This window comes from Aquarana catesbeiana, linkage group LG10, assembly GCF_042186555.1.
Source record: "Aquarana catesbeiana isolate 2022-GZ linkage group LG10, ASM4218655v1, whole genome shotgun sequence".
NCBI classification, from domain to species: Eukaryota; Metazoa; Chordata; class Amphibia; order Anura; family Ranidae; genus Aquarana; species Aquarana catesbeiana.
The window spans coordinates 114,139,596-114,164,403 of NC_133333.1; the positions used below are offsets into that span (position 1 = coordinate 114,139,596).

General features: G+C 39.1%; 1 protein-coding gene across 1 annotated transcript; it reads right to left on the reverse strand.

Annotated features, from left to right (window-relative positions):
• Positions 1 to 439: 439 nt before the first annotated feature.
• IL10RA (interleukin 10 receptor subunit alpha) lies at positions 440 to 24,808 on the reverse strand. The gene is made up of 7 exons (XM_073602483.1): positions 24,210 to 24,808; positions 14,460 to 14,580; positions 14,125 to 14,297; positions 8,544 to 8,713; positions 6,774 to 6,921; positions 4,655 to 4,779; positions 440 to 2,093 (listed from the first exon to the last, which is right to left on the reverse strand). The coding sequence occupies exons 1-7, from the start codon at positions 24,289 to 24,291 to the stop codon at positions 1,371 to 1,373; spliced, it is 1,542 nt and encodes a 513-aa protein (XP_073458584.1). The 5' UTR covers positions 24,292 to 24,808; the 3' UTR covers positions 440 to 1,370.

A 24,808-nucleotide genomic window follows, 5' to 3' on the forward strand; every position in this document is an offset into this window, starting at 1 on the left:
CAATTCAAGTTGGCCCTGCTGTATGCATTCATTACTTAGGCCTCTTTCACATTGGTGGCTGGGGGAGCAGTAAAAAAAGGTGACTTAGCTGCAATTATACTGCCCACCTTCAGTGTAAAACACAGTTGAAGGAGTTCGTTCACATGGCAAATTTAACACTGAATTCTGAGTTGACAGGCGGCACCGCTTGCCAACTCAACCATTCAAGTCAATGGGCTTGATTTGCGTTTATGCTACATTAGCCCCGTTATATACTTCCATTTGATAAAAAAAAAAATACAAAAAAGAATGGCATTCAGGAAGTGACAGGATTTCTTCTTGAAAGCCTGACAGCAACTGCTTAGCCATACTCTGAAAAGCAATCCACCGCGGATCGCTTTTTAGAGCTCAGGGTAGCATGAACCTAGCCTTAGGGATATTAGATTGTAAGTTCATTTGGGTGTGGGTCTCGTGTAAATGATTTACAATTGTTTGGTGATGCATTGCAAAATATGTCAGAAAATATGGTGAAAGTGGTCAAGTCATGTTCATTCTGAATACCGATTAATTTGCTACCAAAAATCCTGTCCTTAATTTGTGAAGAAAACCCACACAAACCCTGGTCAGTATATATGCAGGTGATAATACTAGTGAGAATAAAATCCAGAAACTCAGAGCTGTAATTCAGTACCATTACTAACATGTTAGTGAAGAATGCAAACTGGGAAATTTATTTAAAGTCTAAGTTTAGTAAAAAAGAAAAGGAAAATCAGCACAAGGCACGTCACCTACTATCAAATCAATCCGATGTGTCCCCTCGTGCTGCTGGTTCCTCATTTAGTTGAAGTCCTCCTCTGTTTCACCCCCCCCCCCCAATTTGCTGTAATCTTCTGGTGTGGCAGAGCTTACATAATTTCTAAATAGAGGATTGACAGATGGATAGATGAAAGGTCTGCCTCCTCCATCCAGAGAACATTTTTCATTCATAGAAGCTATAGTACAGTTTCTGTGACTGGAGGAGGGGGCCAGAAAGGGCAGGCACTCTTGGTGAGTACAAATGAGAAGTCCCTCAGCTCCATGAATCCCTGCCGCACCAGAAGATTACAGCGGCGGTAGTAGGGGGGGATCAGAGGAAGAGGATTTCAACTAAACAAGGAGCACAAGATACAAACTGGAATATATTAAATCATGTCCCTTATGCTTTTTTTTTTTTTTTTTTTTTTTTTACTAAATTTAGGCTTTAAATGTTTTACTGGAGTTGGGTTTAAATCAGTTCTACCTTTACATCAATTTTACTATAATACAAAACACAAAAAACACTCTCTAATGTTTTGTTAGCCTTATTGAAAGGTGTATCATCCACTGACACCAAAATATCCCAACCATTCCTCCTAAGACCTAGTATCCATGATTTGTTCTACATCTCCAAGTGATAGAACACTGACACCTAAATCCCAAAGTTTGTTGCTGAATGGGCTGTATGCCACTGTAAGTGGTATTGATGACTGAAAAGCCTCGGGAAGTTGAATCCATGGTTGCAGCAAAGAATGAAACTCTTTCTGGTGATGAAAGTCAACTTGGTGATTCTGTGGTCCCTGAGATAAGTACTCTTTTATTTGTGGTTGCCATGTACTCTCCAGTTCTTTGCTTTCTAAAATATTTGTGTTCTCCTCTGGTTCTTGCTGTCTCAGGTAACCCAGTCCTTCATGTACCATTGCTATGTCAGTGCTCGCACCACAAGTTTGGATGTCTCTATCATCACCACTATCCCAACAGTTGATGAGGTTCTGGGAGTCTGTTGATAGGCTTATACCACTGTCTTCACTTTTGGTGCTTTTTATTTCACAAGAGTGCTCCTCTATTGTGTTTATATTGGTAATATCAGGTTTTGACTTTGACAAACTTTCACCTACACAGAGCACTTGAGAGGAATTTGAGATTTCGGTGGCAAAGATTTGGCTTCCAAAACCACTGTCTGCACTGCTGCGCATCAAAGAGTCCCTGAGCTCTGGCATGAGATTTTCAGTCGGGTGATTCTCCCAGTGCAGGGTTGTCTCAATAACAGAGGATGATGGTTTATCCATCCATGACCAACTTCTCTGAATAAGAGACTTCTGTGGAAAGAATTACATATTTGGTCATTATTTTGTTACACTTTTTTTGTTTACTTCACTTCTTTTGCTTGTGCATACTCATGCTCTTCTGTGGGCTGGTAGCAAGAGTACAGTAGGGTTCATGCACACTATTATTTGTATGCATTTTATGTGCCTAGTGTAAATTTCTGGACACTTTCCCACACCCGGGAGATACGTGTACTCCGTGCAGCCTGTCATACAAGTGTATGGCTGTACGCAGCTATACACTTGTAAACGCTGATGCTTCTTTGGATCGGCATTTACATGTGCATGCACTTCCAATGTATTCCCCAAGCACGGGGATTTCACATTCAGAAAATACTTCAGATGCGCATGTATGGGTAAATAGCGATGCGAAGAAGCATCAGTGTTTACAAGAGTATGGCCTCTCTGTCAATTTACCCACTATCTTTAACTCTAAACAGGTCTATAGTGGACTGTGTATCAAAAAATAGTCTGTGCCATGGTACCTCTGTGGGTAATGACAAAAGCTGCAATCATCTGTGTCAGCAGATGTGTGAGGGTGTCCTTAACAATTGATGGCACTGCTGTGTATCTGCTGAAGGGCAGCACGTTTCTGTGGTGTCTGGAAAGCGATTTTGCATGCGTTCCCGACACACAAATGTGAATGCAGGCTAAATGTCTCAGTTACATTGGTGGTCAGTGTAAATCTTCTCATTACATTGGGGCTTGGTGTAAAATCCTTTCATTCACACTAGTGGCCATTATGAATGTTCCCCTTACATTAGTGGTCAGTTTAAATCCCTCCTTACCTTGGTGGTTACTGTGAATGCTTCTATTACATTAGTGGTCAGTGTAAAACCCCATTACATTGGTGTCTAGTGTTGAAACTCCTCTTGATATTGGTAGTCAGTAAAAAAAAAAAGTCAGCATTACCATTGATCACACCCTCCCCTTCCCCCAGCACTACCACTGATCCCAGGAGTTCTAGGATCCCTGGGAGTTTTGTGTCTATTGATGGGTCCACTCACCTCCCCAGACCATGGTGTGCAGGCAGTGAGGAGATGATGTGCTGTAAGCTCTAGAAACCAATCAGTGAGCAGTATTACTGTACAGTAATCTCTAGCAACCAACCAACAAGCATAAATCATGTGCTGGAACCTCTAGCAACTAATCAGTGAGCCATAATGTGTGTTGAAACCTCTAGCAACCAGTCAGTAAGTGGTAATGATATGCTGTAACCTCTGGCAACCAATCACAATCCTGACCTGATCTGATACAGTAAACTCATTTTGAGGGGGGGGGTTTGCCCAGGGTCCAATTAATATTAAAGACGGCCCTGCAATCAAGCACAGTGATACCATGATCATTAAAGCAGGTATTGGTACTTTTGGCAGTGTGGGCAGGTGCCAAGTCCTGCTGGAAAATGAAATCAGCATCTCCATGAAGCTGGTCAGCAGATGGAAGCATAAAGTGCTTTAGAATTTCCTAGTAGAGGGCTGTGCTGACTTTGGACTTGATTAAAGACAGTGGATCAACACCAGCAGATGACATGGCTTTCCAAATCATCATGGACTGTGTAAACTTCACACTGGACCTTATGCAACTTGGATTCTGTGCCTCTCTACTCTTCCTCCAGACTGTGGGACCTTGTTTTCAATTTGAAATGCAAAATTTTCCACAGTTCGTAATAATTTGGGAAGCCATGTCATCTGCTGGTTTTGGTCCACTATGTTTTATCAAGTCCAAAGTCAGCATAGCCCACTATCAGGAAATTCTAGAGCAGTTTATGCTTCCCTCTGCTGACCAGCTTTATGGAGATGCTGATTTAATTTTCCAGCAGGACTTGGCACCTGCTCACACTGCCAAAAGTATCAATACCTGTTTTAATGATCATGGTATCACTGTGCGTGATTGGCCAGCAAACTCGTCTGACCTAAACCCCATAGAGAATCTGTGGGGTATTGTCAAGAGGAAGATGAAAGACACCAGACCCAACATTGCAGATGAGCTGAAGGCCGCTATCAAAGCAACCTGGGCTTCCCTAACACCTCAGCAGTGCCACAGGCTGATCGCCTCCACGCCACGCCACATTGATGCAGTAATTTATGCAAAAGGAGCCCCAACCAAGTATTGAGTGCATACTATAACGTACATAGACTTACTTTTCAGTAAGCCAACATTTCTGTATTGCAAAATCCTTTTTTTTAATTGGTCTTATGTAATATTCTAATTTTCTGAGATACGGAATTTTGGGTTTTCACTAGCTCTAAGCCATAATCATCAAAATTGAAAAAAAAAATGCTTGAAATATATCACTCTGTGTGTAATGCATCTATCTAAAATATACGAGTCTCACTTTCTGAATTGAATTAATGAAATAAATTAACTTTTTGATGATATTCTAATTTTTTGAGATGCACCTGTATAACCATAAGAATAAAATGAAGAATTTGTTTGTTTGGTATGCTGCAATACAGACATTCTGATAAAGAAGGGTCAGTATATTTTAGTGTGTCTTCTTCCTGTTACAAACTAAATTTGTTAAACTATGTATTTGTAAAAAATGTTTTACTCACTAGAGTTATGGGTGTCTTGACAACTCCCCGAGTATAAATACAGATAAAGACATTGACAAAGATCAATAGAACCACAAAAGTTAGAATACAGGATGCCACCACCAAGAGAGTGCTGTTTGACACGCCTACAGAGACAAAGAAGAAATCAGAAATTATCTTGGGTTCAGTCTTCTGAAATTTGCATGTGAGATGGTAGCTGATGGAAACATCACAAAACCTGGGTTTCAATGGTCAGATAAGTATTTCTGTAAACTGGGAGATCCCTGATCTTCAACACCATCCGTTTTTAAACACTTACTCCAGAACAGATCATCATACAACAGCCACACTTTGTACATTGTATGTGAGATGTCCCTGAACCATTGAGACACATTGAGTATGAAGAGGCTTCTTAAGCACTTGTGTATATAACAATAATAGAATGCTGTAGCAATGATAGAATTATACAAAGGAATTCCTTGCTGTATAGAAGACAGTTTCAAGGTCTCACATAGTACAGTTCCTTCTAAGAAGGATTATTCATGTGGGGTGGAACGAAAGAAGTTCTATAGTAATACTCTGGAACGTAGTTAAATGCATTTATTACAAAAGGTAATTTTGCCTTTGTATCATGAATATCTAATGCCACGTACACATGATCGGGATTTTGGTCGGAAAAAGATATGATGGCTTTTCCGACGGGATTCCGCTCAAGCTTGCTTTGCATACACACGGTCACACAAAAGTTCGCTGAACTTTCGACAGTCAAGAATGCGGTGACGTACAACACTACGACGAGCCGAGAAAATGAAGTTCAATGCTTCTGAGCATGCGTCAAATTGTTTCCGAGCATGCGTAGGAATTTTGCACGTCGGAATTTCTACAGACAATCGCATTTTCGGAGAGGAACTTTTTCCAACCGAAAAATTGAGAACCTGCTCTCAATCTTTTGCTGGCTGGAATTCGGCCAGCAAAAGTCCGATGGAGCATACACACGGTCACATTTTCCGACCAAAGGCTCTCATCGGTCTTTTGCTGGCCGAATTTCCGATTGTGTGTACGCAGCATTAGTGTTGTAAAAGCTTCCTTGATAAACTGCTTTTGCAGATGTACAGGTATCCTTGTCTTTTAAAGGGAATCTATATACTTTTTCATTTTAGTGAAATTTTGCTATATCTTAGAAATGTAGATAGACTTTTAGGTGGTCACTATCTTTATTCCTCACTTCTCACAGGCCATTCCTGTTATTTCTTACTGCAGTAACATCACATCATCTTTAAAGGTGAACTCTGGACATATATCAAAAACAACAATGAACGCAGTTATTTATTTAAAAATATATTTTAGATGTAGCTTGTTCAAAAAACTCAATTTAACGTGGTTTCAGTCTCTTATAATTCCTTTACAACAGACTGAAAGAGGGAAGGGCAGTGTTTGGAACTATATCATGGGTGTTCAACCTGTGGCCCCTTAACTGTTGCGGAACTACAATTCCCATCATGCCTCTGCCTTTGGGAGTCATGGCTTGTAACTGTCAGCCTTGCAATGCATCATGGGGCTTGTAGTTCTGCAACAGCTGGAGGGCCACAGGTTGAACCCTCATGGACTAGATGAATAGAAATAAAAGTCAGGTAAAATATCAGCTGTGTAAATAGCTGTTTGCTGGAGTTCAGCCCTAGGCCCCTTTCACACAGGCTGTCTGATCAGGTCTGCCTGTCATTTTTTCAGGCAGACCTGATCGGACACTGTCCTCTATGGAGTGGTGGATGCCAGCGGACACATGTTTGCTGACACCCGCCACCATCCGACCCTATCCTGTCTGCCAAAAACAGATGGATGGTGGTCCTTATTCCCATCCATCCGGCGGGTCGGATCAGATGAAAACGGACAGGCGGTCTGTTAACATCTGATTACCCCATAGAGTAGAGTGGGACTATGTCCATGTCCACTCTGCAGACACGGATCTGTCATCCACCTGCTCAGCAGGGATCAGCGGAGAGATCCCCCACTGAGCAAGCGGATTCCACTTAGCGGAGGCGCCTGTGTCAAAGGGGCCTTACACTGGCACATAAAGCTTAACCACATAAAAAATAAAAAATAATACAGTACAGTGTTTATTTAAAGAGTTATAAAAACTCACCTTGTTCAGGGAGGTAAATGCAGATCTCTGAAGAAACTTCCCCAACATTGCTACGGGAAGAAATTGCAGGCTGAATTTGTATACAATACTCCTGTCCCTCAACCAGGCCAGTAATATGAAACCTTTCGCTGCACTTCACCTGCTTAAACTTAAAGCAAATCCTGGTTTCAGACAATATGTACTATTAAACCATATAAGACATACTGCAATCAATGTTACTGTTCACATTGCTTAAAACTGAACTCAGCAAAGAAAATGACTTGTTTTTACTTTTGCTCTGTAAGTAACTACTTCTATAGATGCCTGACCCCTGTAGTGGGTCGCTTGTTCTCCACCTTACCCGTTAAAAAAAATATTGATTTCACTGCATACAAGGCACTCTCTGATTGAAGGAGGTGTAGATGAATGTCAAGATCTCCCTTTGTAGCCTACCTAAAAATAACTAAAGTAAAACCTTGGATTGTGAGCATAATTCATTCAGGAAACATGCTTGTAATCCAAAGCACTCGTATATCAAAGTGAATTTCCCCATAAGAAATAATGGAAACTCAGATGATTCGTTCCACAACCATTTATTCATAAGTCCTTCAGTTTATAGTCCATATAAAAGATTATAGCAATGTGACCAGGTTGTGTAACCATAAAATGTCCATCCACAAATGGAAGCCTCCACAAGGGGATTAGAAGCAAAATCCAGCAGGAGCTACAGAGTATAAAAGAGAAGAGAGGCGCCTCTAAGTGTAGCAATATGGTTACATTTAACAAGGATACAACATATAGCAACGCACATGATTGATGATTAAAACAGGCACATCTACGTATGCAAGCATCCAGGGTAAAGCTGTCCATATAGACCATCCTCCACACCGCCGGCTCTTATCGCTGCCAGTCTGCAGAACGGGAAGACCACCCTGCAGTAGAGCGATCTGAAAGCAAGACTTGAAGTGCTGGTGGAGCGCAGCGTTGAAGGGATGACATCGATGGCGGTGCAGAGGATGGTCTATGTGGACAGCTTTACCCTGGATGCCTGCATACTTAGATGTGCCTCTTTTAATCATCAACCATATGAGTTGCTAAATGTTGTACCTTCATTAAATGTATCCATTTTTTGCCTCTCTTCTCTTTTATATTAAGTTGTGACTCGTATTGCAAGACATCGCTCATTTATCAAGTTAACATTTATAAAAAAAATTTGCTCATCTTGTAAAACACTCACAGACCAAGTTACTCGCAATCCAAACTTTTACAGTATAAGAAAAAGGCAACACATGCAACAGGAAAATGTTTTTGAATTTTCTACATGGTTCTTAAAATGTCATCTAATTTTATTACAAGGTGGTCATACAAAGGGCAATATAAATTCTTGCCAAAACACGCTAGTACAAGCTGCTGTGCTTATTGTGTGCATTCACTTTTCGCTATCACATATTATCTATTCACTTGGTGAGGTCCATTCTTCTATGAGCAAAATCAGGTGGGTCTTGCAACATGACATTAATCAAAAACAGAGGATGAAATCCACAACAAAGTGTCGCAGATAGAAAACAATACGTAATTTAAAATTGATAAGCCAAAGTCCTGATCTTAATCAATCTGAAATGCTGTTTCATGATCTGAAGCAAGACATCCCAATATATATATATCAACTAAAACAACCTTACATAGAGAAATGAGTCAGAATACCTCCTAAAACAGAATATGTTTTTCGTGAATATACTTTACACTTGTCAATAAGAAAAACACTTAGCACTGATAGTAGCACATACATACCGTATAGTTATCTGAGGTTCGTTGAATATCTATATGGTAAATGCGGTTAATGGGAAAATAATCTTCAAATCGTCGAGTAATGTTATTCGATGTAACTATTGGCAGAGTGATCTGAACAAGTAAGGAAGGCCCATCCACATCCACTTGTACAGATGGTGGAGGCAGAGAAACTGCAAGAGAATCATGTATTTTGTAGTTAGTCTATGTGTCATTGGCAAATCAAATCAAATAGATGCACAATGGGGGTTATTTACTAAAGGCAAATCCACTTTGCACTGCAAGTATACGCTGTAAATCTGAGGGGAAGATCTGAAATGAGGGAAAGCTCTGCTGATTTTATCATCCCATCATGTGGAAGCTAAAATGCTGTTTTTTATTTCCCTTGCATGTCCCCCTCAGATCTACAGCGACTGCACTTTCAAGTGCACTTGCAGTGCAAAGTGGATTTGCCTTTAGTAAATAACCACCAATACCATATATGAAATGCTAATAAAGGAGTTCAAGGAGTCAGAAACAGACTGATATCCTTACTCTGCTTAAATTTGTCAATCTGTAGAAGTACAACCCCCATCATGAATACCATTAAACTTTCTTACCAGTATCAAAAATTCCAGACAGGTAAGCAGGACCATAAACTTTCCTCAATAGAACGATTAGGCTGTCTGTAGATGGATCAACATTTCAATCTATGTATGGCCATTCCCGCTCCACAGAAGTTCGATCTAATGATCAACTTCTGTTAAACTGGACTGTTGGAAAACAGCAGGCTGCAACCAATCAGCCTACATTGGGCTAATTGATACTGTAAAACCAATTAGGCTGATCTATACTGATAGCCTGGTTTACTTGATCTTAAACTCACAGTTTCCAAATCTACACACAATTCATAAAAACTTAAATGACAAAGCTATGATAAGAAAAAGCATCTAGCTGAAGGTAGTTTGGTACCAGACATGCTTGGGCTATCATATACAGGAAGTAATCTGTACGATCTAGACATATAAGGTATATAATTCTTAGTCTCTATGGAATGGTAAATGAATGCACAATAATATGTGGGTTATCAAATTGTAGCATATGACCAATTTGGCCACGTTTAGGAAAACTGACATCATGAGAGAGTCTGCTGGATTATCATATACTTTTTTAAATTTGTTTTAAACCTGAAAGGCAATGTCATAATGTGCTAGTATGCATCGCATACTAGCACATTATGTGAAACTTACCTTAGAACGAAGCCCTCCAACGGCGCACTGTCACCAATAAAGGCTCTTCCATCTTCTCCCAGTCTTCCTTTTCCAGATTTGCGGACTCCAGCTGTGTGAGTGGCTGGAGGCACGATGACATCACTCTCGCGCATGCGCCCAGGAGCCGCCGTTTACGGCACAGTTTAGGTGCACATCTGGGATATATTTATTGTACTATAGGTAAGCCTTATAATAGGTGTACCTATAGGTAAATTCATGCATGGCAGTTTACTCCTACTTTAAGTGAGGCCCTCTGCATGAGCAGTCTAGGACTATCTTTAAGGCCTCGTTCCCATTCAGAGTTCAGCCCTGGTGCATGATGCTCAAGCACAGGGTGCTAAACACATAGGGGTTGCATTACTAAAACTGGAGAGTGCAAAATCTGGTTCACCTTTGCATTGTAGCCATGGTAGCTTCTAACTTTAGCTTGTTCAATTACACTTTGACAAAAAAAAACTAAAAACTAAAAACCTTGCATTCACCAGTTTTTAGTAAATCAATCCCACAGTGTTCATAAGGCCTTACCTTTGAAATGAAGAACATCTACCTGATTTATTTTATTGATAGCCCAAGCTCAGGTGTTTTATGACCATTGACTTTTATTTTTAATCCCTTTTTGTTTTGCTGGTGTATTATTGTCTCCTTTCTTTTGTAATACCTTTATTTGTAAATTATGTTCTCCACCATTTTTCCTTTTATTAAATGATGCTGTAAAATCATTCAAATTTTCTTGAATGCACTAAGCCAGAAGTTAAACTTGGCTTATAACAGGTTGCCTGTGTAGATAACTAAACCCAGTGTAAAGCACTCTCAGTCTACTAGCACCTAGATTATGGTCCTCCAAGCTGGAAAATCTTTGTACAGGTTGAATCTGAGATTTTTATTATCGCAAATTGGTGGCAGCAGGGTAAGATCTGACCTGCCATTGTCACATATTGGTGACATCAGCTAAGATCTGATATGTTGTTGTCATATACCTTTCCAGGCACAGCTGTCAGCATAGCAACTGATAATGGTGTATACTTCTTCCCAAAGCCATCAGACACATTTTAAGTTTCAAATCATTCAAAGCACAAATTATCACTGTACGTGATGCTAAACTTCCAAGCAATACCTTGAACAAGAACATAATCCAATAAAATGTAAGTACTAGTAGAGATTACTAGATAGTAGGCGTTGTTTAGAGTCAGTGGCATCTTTAATAATAATTTTTACTCTCTACAATGACACTTATTATCCTAGTAAATTCAAAAGAATATCCATACACCTCACATATTAGAGATACTTTCAAGTTGAAATTCGGAGACCTGTTATGGAAACAAATGTCTAACTAGGAATTTTCCCTGTCTCTAGGACAAGAAGTGATTTTTAAATCCTCCAATCTCCCCCATACAGCAAAAAAGACAGATTAAGGTTTAATCATTCTCTAATTCTCTACCAAACCAAAATCAAGGAATACATATACAGTACATTTTATGTAGACTGTTGTTTACATGCATGAGAAACAGAAAAAATACTTGTATACTTACATCTGACCTATACGGAACTACACAGAGCAACCCCTCTTTTCTACTCTACTATGACTGAAGAGGAAACCACAAAGAAAAATGTGAAGGGGTATGAGTATACCAATATGGGCCTGTTGTGATAGTGTGCTGACAAATTGCAACTTGAACTAGATTGTCTCAAAAAGTAATTTTAAGAGAAATAGCTAAATCCAAACCCTAGAAGACAATAAAGGTGGAGAACATCTGAGTTTCAAAAGAATCCCTTCCCCCAGCAATTACATATGTATCCACATTATATGTTTGAATGCCACTATTGTCACTGATCAGGTTCAAACTCTGTTTACTGAAAATGTCCTACACAGAATTACCATCAAGCCATCTATGGTGTTTTGATGTGCTCCTAAGATGGCACATACAGGCACATCTCATAAAATTAGAATATCATCAAAAAGTTCCTTTATTTTAGTAATTCAATTCAAAAACTGCAAGTCCTGCTGGAAAATGAAATCATCATCTCCTTAAGGCTGGTTAGCAGAGAGAAACATGAAGTGCTCTAGAATTTCCTTGTAGAGGGCTGCACTGACTTTGGACTTGATAAAACATAGTGGACCAACACCAGCAGATGACATGGATCCCCAAATCATCACGGACTGTGGAAAATTTTGCATTTCATTTGAAAATCAAGGTCCCAGAGTCTGGAGGAAGAGTGGAGAGGCACAGAATCCAAGTTGCATGAGGTCCAGTGTGAAGTTTCCACAGTCAGTGATGATTTGGGGAGCCATTTCATCTGCTGGTGTTGATCCACTGTGTTTTATCAAGTCCAAAGTCAGCGTAGCCCTCTACTAGGAAATTCTAGAGCACTTCATGCTTCCCTCTGCTGATCAGTTTTATGGAGATGCCGATTTCATTTTCCAGCAGGACTTGGCACCTGCCCACACTGCCAAAAGTACCAATACCTGGTTTAATGATCATGGTATCACTGTTCTTGATTAGCCAGAAAACTCACCTGACCTAAACCCATAGAGAATCTATGGGGTATTGTTAAGAGAAAGATGAGAGACACCAGACCCAACAATGCAGATGAGCTGAAGGCCGTTATCAAAGCAACCTGGGCTTCCATAACACCTCAGCTATGGCACAGGCTGATCATCTCCATGCCACGCCGCATTGATGCAGTAATTCATGCAAAAGGAGCCCCGACCAAATATTGAGTGCATACTATACTGTACATGGACATACTTTTCAGTAAGCCAAGATTTCTGTATTTAAAATCCTTTTTTTATCGGTCTTATGTAATATTCTAATTTTCCGGGATACTGAATTTTGAGTTTTCACTAGCTGTAAGCCATAAACAAAATTAAAAGAAATAAATGCTTGAACTATATCACTCTGTGTGTAACGCATCTATATAAAATATATGAATTTCACTTTTTGAATTGAATTACTGAAATAAATTACCTTTTTAAAAATATTCTAATTTTATGAGATGCACCTGTATGTTATTTTGGAGTGGACCTGAACTCAAAGATTAAAGATTTGCTGACTTAAAGGAAACATGTAGAAAGGTTACTTGTGCCTAAGCAGCACCCTGAAAAGCTACTTTTTGTCTCAAATAAGTATTTACTGCAACAAAAGGAATCTCCTGTGCCGTAAAGTGATTGAAAAGCTTCAATTTTTTTTTTTTTTTAAAACAAACATGACATACTTACCTCCATTGTGCAGTTCGTTTTGCACAGAGTGGCCCTGAACACCGACTTCTGGGGTCCCTTGGTGGCTCTTGAGGCTCCTCCCTGCATCAGATAACTCTCTAGGAGAAGTGATCTCCCGGGGGGTTACCTTGTGGACACGCTCCTGAGTCCATCATTCGGCGTCCATAGCCACCGAATGTATGACTCGGCACCACCCCTGGCGCCCGCATCATTGGATTTGATTGACAGCAGTGGGAGCCAAAGGCTGTGCTGCTATCAATCTATCCAATCAAGTGCCGAGAACCCTGGGCAGAGGGACAACGCGCCCTCGCCATGGGAAATTCTAGGGCTCAGGTAAGTAAAACAAGGGGGCTGGGGGCCAGTCACTGCCAGGTGTTTTTTCACCGTAATGCATAGCATTAAGGTGAAAATACACAAGGATTTACAACCCCTTTAAACCTCATACCAGTATATCTACAGCATATAAGGCACTGCTGCCTCTGACTGCTAATCTTACAGGACTTGGAGTGATATTCAGTGATTCTACATACAGAATGTGCTGCTTGCTGGAGAGGAAGATATACCTCATGGTCCACATTGCAATGATCTCCCTGCCTGTTTGTATCTGTGCTTCCTGCACCTGTCCTGCTGCGTTTTGAACATTACACAACCAGTCATGAGATAACCAGTCATCAAATGGGCAAATCTGAGATGGGAAAGCAAAGACCTGCCCTTTTCCCAAGATGGATACCTCAACACAAAGACATAATGTGGAACAAGGCATGGTAAGTCAGTAATGAGGTAAACATTTCCTTTAGGAAGACCACAGGGCAATACTGGTGACTAGTCTTTTCTTAGCCTTGTTTGAGCATAGTTTCCACAGTTTAGGTCCTCATTAAGCTAACAAGACCTATATGCAGCTTGATCTGTTGCATGGAGCCCAGCCTAATTCTCTTTATACTCATAATTGCAGTCAGTTGCAAACAATTCTTTGAGAATGGTAATACTCTGTATGGAATTAAGTGTAAGGAGGGATTTATGGTATATTGTATAGATAAAAAATTGAGGATATTGTATACGCCGCATAAAAGCAAAAGAGTCTTCTAACTAAATGAATATTTTAAAACTAGAAGTTTACCTTCTGTGAATGTGTAGCGTCTTGTACGAGTCCATTCTGATGTCTGGTTTCCTAGAACACTCCTAACTCGTGCATAATAACCTGCGCTCATTGGTAAGGTTTCAACCGTAAGGTCACAGCTGTGGTGTCCAATAAAAGTGCAGTTTGGCACAGCAGTCCAATTGGAACCATACCTGAACAAAGTGAAAATATAGTGATTCATTAATATCTTTAAATATCTACAATAGAAGGTCCGAATGTAGTAAATGTGTGCAACTGTTAACAAGAATTCTGATTGTTGGCTAAAGTCACAAATCTATGTTTGACACTGTTTACTTTTCTCCAGTGTTTCTTACCTTAGATACTCCACTTGATACAAAATTCCATCGCTATCAGATCTATTGTGTGACCAATTTAATATGTGATGAAAAAAATCAGGTGGAAAGTGGAGGTTTTCAGGAGGTTCCAGCAAATCACCTACAGGAAAAAAAAAAAACAAGAAGAGAATTATACATGGTTCCCAACTGTCCCTCATTAGGAGGGACTTTCCTTTTTTAAGAACCAAATCCCTTTTTATCTTTCCTCCTCAGGTGTTTCTTTTTTGTCTGTTGTATGGACCACAATAAAGAAAATGCACTTTTTAACTACCAGAATAGTTATATTACACTAAACTTTAAATTCGAACTATAGGCAAAACATTTTTTTTCATTTTGGATAGAGTAAGGGAGGGTTATTTTGCCATCAGTGTCCCATTGGGGAGATTTCCCTTAACTTCCTGTCCCATAGCCAAACAGGAAGTTATAGGAAATCCCTGAAAATTAAGGGAATTCCTTGGGGACCCTCAGGTCACCAGAACTAGCATTCCCATTGGAAGATTTCCCTTCTATTACTTTTCTGGGAACAACCCAACAAATGTGGAATTTTCTTTTACTTTAACTTTCAATGAAAATGGTAAACAGAACACATAGAGAGAGCCAATTTCCTTAACAGGGGCACAGACAACAATACAAACTGGCAAGTGTCCTAATTCCTCTTCATTCTATCCAAAACAAAAAAAGGTTTTGCCTTTAGGTATCTTTAAACATCCAAGTTACTTCATTTGTCCAGTATAAAAGAAACGTAGTTATGAAAAAAGTCATTGTGGCAATAAATATATATTAAAACATAAAAAAACAATAACTATATATTGAAAAAAAACTAATGGTGGGTTTTAACAGTAATTTTTGAGCATTTATATTTCAAGGCCCAAAGAGCTGATTGTGTCAACATGTGTTAGCATATAACATTGAATTATATTTTGTGTAGAAATCTGAACTATTTAGCTTTACTTATACAGTATACACAAAGCAGGGGATGTAACTATACAGGTCAAAAAAGGAAGCATGAACTGTACAACAGCACTGTGCTATATACCAAACCCTATAAAAGTATTTTAATTTCGAGGTTTAATCTAGTTTTGATAAACTGAAGGACTTTTACCCATTAGGACAGATTGTCACATACTTTATAGAGGGTTATACCTGTCTCTGGATTTGCTCTTTTTTAAGATAAAAGTGTTGAATAGATTTTATATGGTTTCATACAATGTCAAATTTTTTTTCACCACTGGAATGAAAGTCTGTACTTTGGTGAAAATATGCTATTGAATATCCATTTATTCATAGAAGAAGATAAAATCTGACCATCTGAGAAGCTTATACATTTCAGCCACTTAGGTCTTCACCAAACCAATATGTGGCCTAAGTGGCTGAAAAGACTAAAGCTTGGTATACATGATGAGATTATCAGACAAATGATCGTCCCTTTTTTTTTTTTTTTTTTTGCAAGCTAGCCTCCATATCAAAAATGAAGAGGCTACTAAAGTTACGAAACTTCTCGTACAACAGAATAAAGATTTGGAAGGGATGTAGTGTATTTTTAATGTATTTGTATTGTATTTTCGGATGAAAACGGTAATGAATAAACAAAAAATGTAGCATCCGGTGTTATGTGAGAAAAATTTCATGTTTGTCCCTTTGGATAATTTCGGACGAAAGCTGTGTACTAACGACCAGATTATCTCGTGATCGCTTAAAAAGTGTTATTTTTCATTCAATTTTCTGATCGTGTGATCGTGTGTGGCTTAAGCTTCTCAGATGTTTAGATTTAAACTTCTACGAATAAATGGATATTCAACAGCAGATTTTCAGTGGTTTCTATTATAAGGCTTGCAGAGGCTTCAGTCAGAGCACCAGTGTTTTTTGTTGTTCAAGATTGGGTTTGGAGGTAATAATTTAGCTAATTTGCTCCTTTGTCTGCTTAAATATTTTTTCAGTCTGGCTTACTATTTAACTTTGTACTGGGTGAGTGGTGGTGGTATCATACTACTCTATTTTCCCAATTCAGTGTTTTAAAGTTCCCTTGCTAAGTATTTCTGCATCCAGACCTCTTACTGCTTGCCGTGTGAGATGTATTTTGCACAGATTTCCCATGGAAGTCTATGAGGACTATTCTCTCTTAGGCCTCATGTACACTACTGCTGCTAAATGAACGTTTAGGAGTAGTTGGGCATTTTTTTTCAGCTGCCACTGAACTCTCCTTTATGTTATCTTATCAGTACATGTACACAGGGTCGTTTATAGTCATTTCTAGGCAGTTGAGTTTAGATGCCTTTTTTGGAAAGCAAAAAAATGAGTTCAGACGCTGAGTTTAGAGGCATTTTAAGCGCCAAACACTTCTAAACGCGGCTAAACACGGTAACTCCCATTTAGCCGCATTTTGTTTACAGGCGTTTTTCATTTTTGGCTATTTTGAAAAAAAAAATAAAAAAAATTTTTTTTCAAAGGCTTATAAATGCAAATGTGGCAAAACGGACGTTTTAAACATGAGTTACTATCTGTCAAGTTAAATCGTTCAGGAGAAGTTGCTAAAACATCCCGTGTACATTAAGCCTTACATGTAAACAATGCACAATCATCTGTTAAAATGATTCTTCAAAACGCATGACCACCCACGTTTTATTTCTTTACACATTAATAAATGTTATAATATGGCACAATGGTAAAAATGATTTTACGTGTTTTGATTAAGGTTGAGCTTAAGGTTCAGTCTGAACACAACATTGGCTGTTCAGGAATTATTTGGTCAACAGCATAAAATCCAAGAGAAGTGCTAAATTTCTGTATCCCAATCAGACAGACTGCAGGGCTCCAGCGTCAGCCAGTTCGCTTCCAATATAATATTAGTAATAGACAGTTTGAGCCACAGAAAGTTCTAATGTAAAAAAAAGTCAGACTTTTTTTTATATACAGGGCTAAAAACGCAGCCTTGCAGGAAAAGCTGATATGTTTCAGCCCAAAACAGCCTTGGTCATAGTTATCTTTTATTTTATTTAGTTATTTGGTCAATTACATCACCCAGGAGACTTCACCCCTTTGTTTACTATTAGCCCCAGGTTTCCTTTAGGATCAAATGGCTATACAAGCTAGGGTCTAGGGGAGCCAAATCTTTGGAAATGTAAGGCTTCTCGTTGTTGGTACAAAAGCTTGAATAGATCTCTAAACCACTGACCAGAAAAATATTTATATTATAGTTTATTAACAATCTGAGCCCATAGTAGAAAAAATATGAATTGTCAACCTTGTACAATCTTCTACTTTAAAGGGCTACCATGGGGGTCATATCATTATGGACTTTATATTAAATTCCCCTTTTTGAGTCCATATTGATATGACTGTAACAGGTGCATTTGAGCTGCTACCTTCTGTGTAATGCCGGTAAACCTCAAGAACACAACGCTCAGCCTAGGAAGTCTCTGTAAACCTCCATATACAATCGATGCAAAAAAGGGGGAAAGGCTGGTGCTATGAAAGTCGGCTTAGACATCATTTTATTATTATTGCAGGTGAACAGCAGTCAAAAAATCCAATGTGTTTCAGGCCTTAATCCTGATGTCCAAAACGTGTTGACTTTTTTGACTGACGGTCACCTGCAATAATAAAATTATGTTTTAGCCAACTTTCATGGCACCAGCCATTCCCCCTTTTTTGCATATATTGATATGACCCCTGTAGTACTCCTTTAGTAGATGACCATACAAGGTTGGCGAGGCTCCACTTTGTTCATTATCATTATTTCTTAATTTAAATTAGAAACAATAAATCAATAACAAACAAATGTGTCATTGCATACATACTCAGTAATATCTGGGAGTTGATTTACTAAGGTCAGATAGGCTGTTCACTTTGCAAGGCAATTTTCACTCTGAAAGGGATTTTTTAGCCTACCGAATGTGGAAAAATGTACTGTGCAAAAGTGTTTCTAGTTGCACGTGATTGCATACAAAGTGAAATTCCCCTCCAAAAAATGAACAGCCTATTTGCTTTCAGTAAACCAACCCCATAATCATGAATTTTATCATAGCAAAAGTGATTTGGAGACACTAAGCTAAAATCCAGCCTTGTGCATATATTTATTGGAATGGTAATTTAGTGATGAACACAAGTAAATCATAAAACTGAAATTAATGTACTAAGTGATATTCTATCATGGTAACTATTCAGAAAAGTTATTAATGATCTAAAATAAACCACATAGAGATAGTATCAACAAACTTCTCTTCAAACCACAGCCACAAATGGCTTAGGGCTTAGGGCTGTTTTTTTTTATTCCTTTCTTTATACAAGTCAATGTAAATGTAAAGCAAATGCAAGAAAAATGCATGACTAACTCATCTTGAAAATGTGTTTACATTAGCGGTTACAGATCTAGGTGATCCCTGCTGCTAACCACAGCTTTACCATTACATTGTAGAAATTATTTAAGAAAAAAACAGCATTTAGCGATTATCAATAGCCAAAAGTGTATGTAATTGTTAAATCCCCTGTCTGTTTCCCATTGCAGGGGGGTTCCCATCACCTCTTATTTGGGGACACAAAGAGAAGCGATAGCAAATCTCTCCAAACTGAGGGAAAATCGTCTTCTTGGGCAACATCACCAGACTAGATGTGCCCATTGAATTTCTGTCTGGGTAACAATGGTCACGGTGACAAATAGAGAAGCTCTCTGAGAGGGCACATCCAATGAATGAATAAAAAACCCTTCCAGTTTAGAAGAAGCAAGAGTGATAACACCAAAGATTTTAGTATCGAGAAACCCAAAGAAATCCATGGTAATACAGCCAACATATTTTGGGGGTTTGTACTGCCCCCCTTTATCAGGGCTTGAAAAATCGTCAGAGAAGAAAAATATTATACTTTGAGCAGTTTGAAGGTTGCAGTAATGAGTTTCAAGGCAAGCAGCTGGTTGTGAAAGCTGTACAAATTTGGCAGAAGCTCTTCAACGCTCTATATAAAACTAAAAAATGAACTTTTGGCTATAGAACAAAATGTAATTGTAGATTTCAGCTCACCACTAAGCAAAATGCATTTTTCCCCAGGAGTAGAATATTCAAAAGGCAAGTACATCTCTAAGAATATATAATAAAATCTCTAAATAATATTATGGCACTGCCAATGTACCAAAATATCTGAAAAAACGAGCATTTTTTTGAATGCAGCACCCCACAACGCACAATAGTGTTACTATGCTGTGTGCTTTAACGCATGTGAATTCCCTTTGTGCGTTGGGGTATCATTGAAAACGAATTGCACCTCAACGTTATAAAGCATGTAACATGTGTTAACATCTGCATATTACGTCCAGACTACAGTAGGAATGGGCCTGAATGGGCCGGCCACGTACTAAAACAGGCATGCTTCATTTTTGCAAGACAACACACCACAAAGTGTGCGTTGGGTACCACTGAAAAATAATGGCACTGCAATAAAGAACAGTGTGAATGGGCCCTATGATTTCTTCACACAACACTTTGATGAGCTAGTACATTCAATAAGAAAGCAGCGGAAATTGCAAGAGAACGTTTGCATATATAAAAAGGAAACACTTGTCTTTTACAAGAAGCATATCGCCAGTTCATTGGAAACAGGAAATTTTCCTTCAGAAAGCAATGTTCTGAAGAACAAAAATACGTCACAAAAATGTCAGAAATAGAAAAAGATGTAATGAGATTGGACAAACGTTTTAAAAGATATTTTGTTAAATAGAACCAGTAAATATATCTTTAGGTTTATTAAAGCTAGGTTACTAGATCTTTGATAATTTAGCATATTACCCAAAATAATATATAAAGAACTATGTACAGAACTTATTAGAAAGTAATTTTTTTTTGTACTCCTTTCTAGTAATTGTACTAGATCAATATTTATACCAGTTTTTCTCAAACGTCCTGAACATCCGGTCTGTTGGCAGTAGTAGATATACCGTTTTCTATAACGTAATCTTAATTAAAGCTGCCACCTGCTTTTTACTTACATTTAAAAAAGATATTACTGTGTAGAACAACATTAAAGTTGTGAGAGTTTCATGAACAAAAATACTGCAGTTAAAAAAATTTTTTTTTGTTTACAAAGTGCTTTATTGAGAATTTTTTTTAAATACAAACAATGCAATCCAGACATGTATAGCATAGGACAGATGGTATGCAAAATGCCAAGAATATCAATGACAAATAAAACAAAATGTCAAGGAACAAGATAAAAAAAGGTATTGTCATTTACCTATAACATAAAATTGCGAAGTATATGGCAAAGACAAAAAAAGTCCATAGGTCCTCTTATATGCAAAAATATTAAAATAGCAGTACTAAGTACACAAGGGAGAAGGATGAATAGATTAATGAAACTTATTTTTTTGTTAATTTATTTATTTTTGTTTTACTGATAGCAGCACAGAAATTGCAGAAATTGTTAAATAGGAAGAATCTATAAGTTCCTCCAAGTTTTTCTCTCTCAGCCTATACTGGGGAAGTGATGTCACAAACAGTACATGGGACTTTCCATTTTGTTCTATGTTGAAATTTACATTTGTACTTTACACTTTAACTATCAACAGTAGACAGTCACTGATTGATGAGAGATAGATAGTATAGACCAGGGGTAGGCAACCTTTTGAGCACAGTGTGCCGAAAAATGTTTTCCAAGAAATTGAGCGTGCCAATTTTATAACAAAAAATGTAAACTTCACACTCTCAATCATGAAAAGGATTTTTTATAAAGTAAATGCTGTAAACTACTTGAGTAGTGAGAAATTAACATCCTGCACTCTGACGCCTCAGATCAGCCCCAATTCCTGCAACTCCACACTTCAGATGAGCCCCAATTCCTGCAACTCCACACCTCAGATGAGCCCCACATCATGCACACCTCACTGTCCCCCCTGCAAATCTGTTTCACCACTGTACCTCTCTGCACGTCTGCCCCACCACTGTACCCCCTGGTCATCTGCCCCACCACTGTACCCCCTGGTCATCTGCCCCACCACTGTACTCCCTCTGCTCATCTGCCCCACCACTGTACCCCCTGGTCATCTGCCCCACCATTGTACTCCCTCTGCTCATCTGCCCCACCACTGTACCCCCTGGTCATCTGCCCCACCATTGTACTCCCTCTGCTCATCTGCCCCACCACTGTACCCCCCTGCTCATCAGCCTCACCACTGTACCCCTGCTCATCTGCCCCACCACTGTACCCTTCCTGCTCATCTGTCCCACCCCTGTACCCCCATGCTCTTCTGTTCCACCACTGTAACCCCTTGCTAATCTGCCCTATCACTGTAACCCGCTGCACATCTGTTCCACCACTGTAACCCCCTGCATATCTGCCCCACCACTGTACTACCCTGCACATCTGCCCCACCACTGTACTCCTCATGCTCATCTGCCCCACCACTGTACCCTCCTGCTCATCTGCCCCACCACTGTACCCCCTGCTCATCTGCCCCACCACTGTACCCTTCCTGCTCACCTGCCCCACCCCTGTACCCCCCTGCTCTTCTGTCCCACCACTGTAACCCCCTGCTAATCTGCCCTACCACTACAACCCGCTGCACATCTGCCCCACCACTGTATCCCCCTGCATATCTGTCCCACCACTGTACTACCCTGCTCATCTGTCCCACCACTGTACTACCCTGCTCATCTGTCCCACCACTGTACTACCCTGCTCATCTGTCCCACCACTGTACCCCCCCTGCTCATCTGTCCCACCACTGTGACCCCCTGTACATTTGCCCCACCACTGTACCACCCTGCTCTTCTGTCTTACCACTATAACCCTCCTGCTCATTTGCCCCACCAATGTTCGCGTGCCTGGTTAAGCCTACCCCATGGTATAAAGCAATATATATTTCATGCCTATGAAAAGCATATAGTGAAATACAGAATAATAAAAGTAAACACCTAACATCCCCCCATGACTTTGGCCTGTTTGTACGCCAAATTTGAGTTGGTGTTAATTACTGTTATCTATAAACTGGAGTTAATTCCTCTTTAATTTGTTGCAGCCATAAGGACACATTGTAAAAGTGACACAAATAAGAACTCCATGAACCTGAATAAGAACACTTGGAACTGTTAATGAAACTGTCGCCATGTTTTTATTGATTTGAAGCAAAACATTTGAAAGTGACCATACCACCAGAAATGTGTTGCTAATGCTTTATTGAATTCCCCCAATATACCCATATTTACCTGAGTGTAAAATGTGATAAGGAGGTTGTGTTTATAGTTGTTGACATTAAGTAACTCTGTGAATGTAGCTTTAGATATGATGCTAATTCTAAATTTATTTAACAATTAGGCTCGGTTCACACTGCCGCAACCTGAAAGTTGCGTGACCCTCAGTACGACTTTAGTGAGATCTGAGTGCGAGTTGAAGCGACTTTGAAGCAACTTTAAAGCAACTTCAGAAAATGTCTGGGTAATCTTCCTGTAATATTGGATCCAAATCACATCAATTAAGATGAGGATCTGACTTGGAGGCGACTTGCATTAAAGTCTATAGGCACAAGCCAGATAGAAGTTGCCTTGAAATAGTACAGGAACCTTTTCTAAAGTCAGAGCGACTTCAGTAGTGCTAATTAGGACAGCTCTCATTGACTAAAATGGGATTACACATGTCACGCGACTTGGGTTCTCACAAGTCGAATCCCAAGTCGTGGCAGTGTGAACCGAGCCTCAGGCCCAGGTTGAATCCTCATCTTAATTGATGTGATTTAGATCCGATATTACAGGAAGATTACCCAGGCATTCCACTTGCTTCAAAGTTGCTTCAAGTCATACTGAAGTCACACTGAAGGCGCACTGAAGTTGCACTTAGGTCGCCTGGCAAAGTCACACTGTAAATCGTGTGACTTTCAGGTTGCGGCAGTGTGTACCGAGCCTTATCTGCACAGTTCTTGATCCTTTCTCAAATAAGAAGTATTTGGTGTAATTGGCTGCCAGCCGCATCACCAAGCCAGAAAATGTTGTTGTTTTTTTTAACAAATGTATTTCACTATATTCTAAGTAGTCATTTCTTATGGGGATCATTCTGGTAGAGGTTGATCCAAAACGTGCCCTGAATATAAGGGTTTTAAAGTGGCACTAAACCCTGTCTTAATAAAAGAATTGTATTCAAGTATGTATTCTTAACTCAAAAAAGCAGCTTCACAGCCTCCCCCAAATCTCCAAATTCCTTTTGTATACGGCTGTGATCCGACTTTATGTTAGAGGGTGGCTACTTTGGTCTTCATAGTCCCACTGTATGTAGGAACGTAGCCACCCTACTCACTCCTGAGATAAACAATGAACAATGGACTATGTAGTGTGCATTGAGCAGTGTACATGACTGCAACTAACATACACAGCTCATTCCAAAGAAATAAAAATGAGGGGGGAAAGGAGAGGCTTGGCAGCTCAAGGAGGACAATACAAGAAAGCAGAAAACACAGACAGTGCAATGCTAAATAGATTATATGGATATTAAGCAGCGGATCTGCATGAATTATTTTTGAGAATAAAGATATTGTTTAGTATCAATTTAATTATGGCTGCTGTATATATATTGATATAGCCAGTGAGTTATTTGTTCCTTTTGGGGGTTGGCTTGGCCTCCACTGAAATTATAGGTGTACAGTAAACTTGCCCCTTCACTTATGTTATTTAAATGTTTAAAAAAATATGTTTCTATGTGCGTATGTGTATACAAGAAGAAATATAAAACATGCTCACAAATACTTCTTTAACTTACCTTTGGTGAATATTGATAGATGAACAATAAGGACAATCTGTAATGGCGCACAGCCCAGTATAGAGAGATCCAGCTTTGCCATAGAGCTCCGTTATCATTGCTCTATCTTACACTGCAAATAATTCAAACTAAGTTTATCAGGTTATGAACTTCCTCATTACTTTCCCCGCCTGGAGGAGGAGATGGTGTTGTCTCCCACACAAGGAAATTACAGGGGATATTCTGCAGACACTCCACAGAAACCTATTGCGAGACTGATTGCTGAAACTAATAACGAAACCTGATATACTGTACTGTACATAGAAGGTGGAACTTCTTTCTTTTCTTTTCTCTTCTCCTTTTTCTTCTCTTTTCTTTTCTCTTCTCTTTTTTTTCTTTTCTTTTCTTTTCTTTTCTTTTCTTTTCTTTTCTTTTCTTTTCTTTTCTTTTCTTTCTTTCTTTCTTTCTTTCTTTCTTTCTTTCTTTCTTTCTTTCTTTCTTTCTTTCTTTCTTTCTTTCTTTCTTTCTTTCTCTATATCTGTTATGAACATTTATTGCATTATACAGGTGCATCATAAACTTACCTATTTTTGTTGATTTGCTGTTTTTTGCAAACATTG

Bases quoted from the DNA above. Each gene is read 5' to 3' on its own strand.
- IL10RA (XM_073602483.1), bottom strand. From the start codon at position 24,291: ATGGCAAAGCTGGATCTCTCTATACTGGGCTGTGCGCCATTACAGATT. The intron at 14,298-14,459 runs GTAAGAAACACT...CACTTTGTTCAG, and splicing joins TATCAAGTGGAGTATCTAAG to GTATGGTTCCAATTGGACTG. The intron at 4,780-6,773 runs GTGAGTTTTTAT...TTGTCTCTGTAG, and splicing joins CATTTACCTCCCTGAACAAG to GCGTGTCAAACAGCACTCTC.